The sequence below is a fragment of the Alnus glutinosa genome, chromosome 9, assembly GCF_958979055.1.
Source record: "Alnus glutinosa chromosome 9, dhAlnGlut1.1, whole genome shotgun sequence".
Lineage (NCBI taxonomy): Eukaryota > Viridiplantae > Streptophyta > Magnoliopsida > Fagales > Betulaceae > Alnus > Alnus glutinosa.
The window spans coordinates 24,970,625-24,977,084 of NC_084894.1; the positions used below are offsets into that span (position 1 = coordinate 24,970,625).

A 6,460-nucleotide genomic window follows, 5' to 3' on the forward strand; every position below is an offset into this window, starting at 1 on the left:
CAACCCACTCACCAAATTTTGTTTCACCTTTCTCTCTCACATGATTAGCACACTTTTTTCCTTTTTTCTCTCATTTTCTTCTCTCATCTCTCACACGATAATGTCCTTATTTCATGGATATAAATGATTTTTTGTAAAAAGATTATATAGAGAAAAAATAAATAAATATGAAAAAATTATTATTTAAATGGAATAGTGAATATTGACTAGTTAAAATGGTGAGGCTGGCTACTGGGGAATTTTAATGAAGTGGCTCACCAGAATAGAAAAAAGTGATTTTTAATTATTTTGGTGAGTAAAATTTGGTGAGGCTACTAGGAATGCTCTTATAGTTTCATTTTATTTATTTATTTATTTTTTTCCAAAAATTTTCAGGGATGTTATCAAATTTTTATATCAATTTAATTTTAAATTTACTATTAAGTAATAAAATTATTTGTCTAAACTTTTATATTTAAATTGCTCTTTTAAATTAATTATTGATGAATATATATTTCTCTTTTTTTTTTTTTAACATATTTTAATAAATTATTTATTTTATTAGTTATATTTTTATTAAATTTGTTGATCAACTTCATCTTTTAATTTTGTCCCTCTGCCACTGCTGATATTGCGCCATACATGAATCTTCCTGCTGATTCAGGATTTCCCTCAACTTGTTTACTACCTTCTGGTCAAATATTTGCACAGCGGTCCTTTTCTCTGAGTCAAATTCGGAGCATACCATCTTCTCAATGCTTAATCAATCTTACGTCATCTAAGAAACAAACTGTTGAGAAAAAAACACCAACATTCCATATTTCCATGTAAATAACTTATCAATTACCATACACATGAATATGAAATACCAAAAGGCACAAGAAATATCTTGAGCAACCATTGATTCAGCATAAAACATCCGCACAGAGATTGAAAAGGAGTAACAAACAGCCAAAAGTCTTAATATCCTCATTTACTGATGAGAAAAGGGGGTGCACACACATGAACTAGTTTGTTCTTGGTGTAGCCCACTCGACTCTAAGTATTAAACTGTCATAACCATACCCATTGAGTTTGTTGATGGCTCTCTGAGCATCTTCTCTGTTCACGAAGTTAACAAAACCAAATCCCCTGCTCATGCCAGTCTTTTGATCGACAGCAACATAAACACGGCTTACAGAACCAAAAGGCCGGAAGAGTTCAAGCAAGTCAGGCTCCCGTGTATCCTCCGAGAGGTTGGTGACCCGAACAGAGTTTTCATCATTCCTACGTCTCATATCAGATCCTGTGGTCCTTTCTGCCCCTGCTCTCATGCCTGGAGGAACATATGTTCCCTTGCTCGCCCCAGATGCAGCAGCTGTGGCTTCTGATACAGCAGGCTTATCAACGAATCCCTCAGCCGGTTGGGCGAGATCCTTGTAAGGGCATCTTGAAGTCCAGTGGTCACCTTTCTTACCACAAGTCCTGCAAAGCATGAGGGTAGCACCTCCTTTCCCAAGTTGAGCCAAGTCTCCTCCAACCTTTGGCTCTTCTTGTTTGCTACCTGTTAGCAGTTTCAAAGTTGTCAGTAGACTTGACAGAGCCCTTATCCATATACGTAAGGTTGGATAAAAAGAATCTTAATAACAACATATCATCAATAACACAACTTAAGGCATATAGGGTAATACGAAACATTAAAAGTAATGAATCCAAAAGAAACAACATAACAACAGTAATATGCTAACAGGGAAAAATACTTGACAGAATGACAGGTTTGAATGCTTGAGCCATATAATATACTAATTCATACCCACATCAGGTTGTGCCCCAAAACAGGTAGCTTGTACATTTTGAATTGTAAATGTAGCATACAACAAATTGTTTCTAAATACACTTGGTGTACATGGTGAACTAGTGATCAATATTAAATTCATCACGTACAATTTGTGTACTAAGAGCATCCGTATCAAACTCTCCAAAATTTTCTACAAATTTAAGTCAAACAATCTACTTTTTTGATTTTATCTCTTACTTTTAAAAAACTCCATACATCAAACTCTCTAAATATTTATCTATTTTAATTATATATATATTTTATTAATTTTGACACCAACCAATTTAACTGTATGAACATCAAATTTTCCTACCTAAAACAATCCCACTACAATCATCTACGCACAGAATCAAAATCTCAAAATTACACTATACCACTAAACCGGCCTATTTACAAAAAAAAAAAAAAAAAACCCTAAACCGACCTCCAGCTGTAAAACACAAACTGCTCAGCTCCATCCAAAAGCCGCCACGTATACTGAAGATGACGAAGTGACCTTATCTCCAAAACCTTCTCATGACTTCCTGAACTTTTCTCTTCCTTAGTCTTGCCTTCAGTTTGTTTCTTCCCTTCACTTTAGTTTTAGCTTCCTTCCCCAATAACCGCACCCCTTGCCTTATGAGGAATCAACCCGCGATAAGTTCTCTCTTCCCACTCATTCTCCGAGCAACAACGCCGTCTGCAAACCCACAGAGTCCTTTGTTTCAGCAACTGTCGTCCACGGAGCTAAAAGACATCGTGCCAAGAGAGAGATGATGCAGAAGCTTGAAGGCAAGGAGGAAAAGTGAAGACGCGCGGGAAGAGAAAAAAAATGATATTAAAGTGAATGGTGTAAGAGCAAATGGGGTTAAATTTAGAGAGAGTTTCTGACAAGAGTTAGTTTGGGGAATAATAGAGAGCTCAATGCATGGAGATTTTTGAGAACTTTCCCTAATATTTGGTGAAAAGTTCAAAATGGAGAGTTTGATACAGATGCTCTAATAGCACCATTGTTAGACCAATCTCTAAACCTTTAAGCAAAACGGCAGGTTGTTCAACATAGTAAAGGACACATGATTGTAGGTGAGCCATATCCAATTGAATGCAATAGATTAGGATATCTCAAGGAATCCCATAAACTAGACCCATTTGAATCAAAACATCTTGTAGAGGTTAAATTTGAAAAATATCCAAACATAGGAAATCCCCCCCCCCCCCCCCCCCACCCCCCTGGCGCTCCCCTCTTCTCCCTCTTCCCGCAATTTAAATCAGTTTATTTCTAGTATCTCCAGCAATACAAGTGGACACTTCCACATCAGTTTGATTCATGTAGGAAGATCCTTACTTGACAATGATGTATTGGTACTATAATGAATTAGAGTTGAAAACTTAATTAAATTTTCGAGCCTTTCGGTAATGAGGCAAGATTGCAATCTTCTTTGTCTCTCTTCTTATTTCTCTTCTGATGCACTCTACTCTATTTTCCATGTTATGCTAACTGTTTTGCTACAGTTCTCATAATCATGTGAACAGCCCCATAGATCCCTAATTCTGCTTCCAAACTCTATTTTGTAGTGAACCCTAAGGACTAATAAGATCCTTCTCCCTAATCATGTTTTAGAAGTTTGTAACAATAAACTTTTCTAGATGCTATTAGTTGTATGCGATGGCCTAGACATACCCAAGAAAGAAAAGAGAAGTATGCCATGAGCTAATGTCTTGACCAACAAGAAAAAAAGAAGAAAAATGATGACAAAGACAATAGAAAACTTGAGCTTAAGGCATTAGGCAGTTGAACCTGACACTGGTTACAATAAATTGGACATTCAAACAAAGAGCCAGAAGCAATATGTAACAAGATAATGTAAAATAGTAAATCTCACACCAGATTTACCTTAGATAAGTAAATCTTACACCCGAAGTTTAGTGCAGTAAAGAAATCATTGAAATTATCAAAACATTCAACTCTTTTGGTTTGTCATTGCAACAATAGAAGAAACACAACCATCAGCAAAGTACATACAGCATGGTCCCAATGTAGTGTAAAACTAAGTTTTAAAATCAAATAACTGTAAAAATAAATGAAGAAATCAACACTCAAGATGCTCTTTTCATTCTGAATCCAATCTAACACCTATACATTCAACCTGACAATGATATCATTTTTTCAGCCATTTGGCTGAGCAGAAAAAGCAGTGAAACTAACCTTGTAACTTTCTCATGAACACAAAGTGAGTAAAATAAATATAGCATTTAGTTTGCTTATGAAAACAAAATGGTCAATTGCGATTTCTTCTTTTATTTTTGGACACCAATTCTGGATAACTAGGTTAGACTTCTCAGTTTCATATGTAAATTTTTACAAATATTAGGTGGCCAGTGAACAATCGAAAAGATGATTGGCCACTTTCACCAGCATACACTTCACTCCCAGCCAAATATTTCCAGAGAAATTAAATTTCAAGTGTAAACAAACTACAGATTTTGTAAAAGCTAACCGGAAAAATGATGAGATTCTCAAAGCCCGATGGTAAAAATTATCCAATCCCATCAATTTGGAGACTCAAAGAACAACTTCACCCTGTTAATATTGGTTAAAAAAAAAAACTTCTGTCCACCAAAATAAACAGAACCTAAGCAAATCCCACACAATTTTCCCTAAAAAAACTAAGCAAAAATCATAACTTTGCAATTCACCCACCTTCAAATCAACTTCTCTTTTTCCAGAAACTCTATTAACTTCGCCTAAGCAGTTCCCTAACAAAATTCTCTAAGCAATTCGCCTACCCCTCAATCTCCTATCAAAGCTTCTCAATTCTCATATGACATTAATTCCCCCTATCCACACAGACAGACCCTTAAAACACAAAAAATAAACCACTTCCAGAAAAGCGTGCTCAAGTTTGTATGTGTGCGAGAGAGAGAGAGAGAGAGAGAGAGAGAGAGAGAGGGAGAGGCACCAGGAGCTCTAGGGCGCTCGAGGAGAATCTCTTCGGTGGAGACCATGGTGAGGCGGCTACCGACGTCCTCGTGGACGGCATCGCCGAACTTGGGCCAGGAGCGACGCTCGACGGCGCGCTTGCTTAGGCGCGCGTTGGCGAGCTTGCGCGTGCGCGTAGTAGTGGTGATCTTGACCTTGTTGCCCTCATCGTTGAACCTGTACTCAACCACCTTCTTGATCCCGTTCTCGTCGGGCCCGATCACCTGCCTCGGCGGCAGAAGGAAGTCCAGGTCCTCCCCATCGTCCTCCTCCAGCTCCCCCCACCGGAGCTTCGGTTGCTGCGCCGGAGCCATGACCTTCAATTGAGAGACAGTGTGTGAGAGAGAGAGAGAGAGAGAGATTTGGGGCTGGAGCTAGCTAGGGCTTTTGCTGAGCAATGGGACTGCAAATTAGACGTGGTGCAATGCTATTGGTTGCGGTTTATACTTGGGTATCGGCTAGTTACAGGCAATTAGATGAAGTGAAATTTTGAATTAGGTATTCTACTCTCGCTTAGAGCACGTTTAGGATTACAATTTCGTAATCGTAGATTATAAATAGTTTGGAACTACGTTTCTAAAAAATTGAAATTTAAAAATCTTGAAAATATGCTTTTTCCAATAGTAGGTCATATGGTGCTTTTTTAAAAACGCATAATTTTAAAGGTTAAGTAATACTACACATCATTCTCTTGTCCTCCTTTTGTCCCTCCAAAATTGATGTGGCTCTTAAAATCACCATTGAATTTTTGATATATCACTCTTAGATTTTGATCAAATGGTGATTTTAAGAGCCACATCAATTTTGGGAGGACAAAAGGAGGACAAATGGATGATGTATAGCATTACTTAAGGTTAATTTACGATTTTAAAGGTTCAATTGCGACTTACCAAACGCTTAACTGTGTTTTTAAAAAAATTATTTTTTCAAATCGTATATTTTAAAATCGTTATTTTAAATCGCAAACCCAAACAGATCTTTAAACTATAAGACTTACAATTACAATAATTCAAATATTATATTGCATTACGAAGAACATTCATTTTAGTCTTTTTAAGAACTTAACATGTTCTCATTATAAAGCTAAAATAAATATTATAAAAATAATAAAAAAATAAATTTATTCGAATTTATACGAGTCGAATCAAGTTTATAAGAATTCAACCCGTTTAATTAAGTCTAAATTTTTATTTAAGCTTTGTTTATTTAATAAATAAACCAATCCCGAAACTGAACTCGAGTATGTGATCCTGAACAGCTATACATGGTCATTTACCACCCTAGCTGTGGTAACTGTGGGCCTCGACGAAACTAGGAAACTGGACTATATATGGGTTTAGCTTAATCAGGCCCAAAACTCTAGGATGATTACAATTTTGTTAGGATTTATCCCACATCAATTGTGGAAGGGGTTGGATGATCAATTTATAAGTATAAAGGAAAGCCTCACCTTACGAGTTAGCTTTTGAGATTGAGAGATGCCCAAAACCATCAAACACTGATATCAGGGCCCAAGTTACAACAAGTCTTAACCCAATCTGTAAAAGGGTTTAATGTTAACCGATCTAAACTCGATGTGTGAAGGAGAATATTGTTGAGATTTATCTTACATCGGTTGTGGAGCGCTAGATGGTTAGTTTATAAGTGTAAGAGAAAGATTTACCTCATGAACTATTTTAAAGTTGAGAGAGACCCTGTACCACCCA

The 6,460-nt window shown here is 36.7% G+C and overlaps 1 protein-coding gene across 1 annotated transcript; it reads right to left on the minus strand.

The window, feature by feature from the left end:
- Nucleotides 1-840: 840 nt before the first annotated feature.
- Nucleotides 841-5,134, minus strand: LOC133877897 (uncharacterized). Its single transcript, XM_062316347.1, has 2 exons — nucleotides 4,735-5,134; nucleotides 841-1,522 (listed from the first exon to the last, which is right to left on the minus strand). Exons 1-2 carry the CDS (start codon nucleotides 5,066-5,068, stop codon nucleotides 987-989), a joined length of 870 nt encoding a protein of 289 aa, XP_062172331.1. The 5' UTR covers nucleotides 5,069-5,134; the 3' UTR covers nucleotides 841-986.
- Nucleotides 5,135-6,460: the final 1,326 nt, after the last annotated feature.

Coding starts and splice junctions, on each gene's coding strand:
- LOC133877897 (XM_062316347.1), bottom strand. CDS start 5,068: ATGGCTCCGGCGCAGCAACCGAAGCTCCGGTGGGGGGAGCTGGAGGAG. Junction 1,523..4,734: donor CGAGCGCCCTAGAGCTCCTG/GTGCCTCTCCCT, acceptor AACTGCTAACAG/GTAGCAAACAAGAAGAGCCA.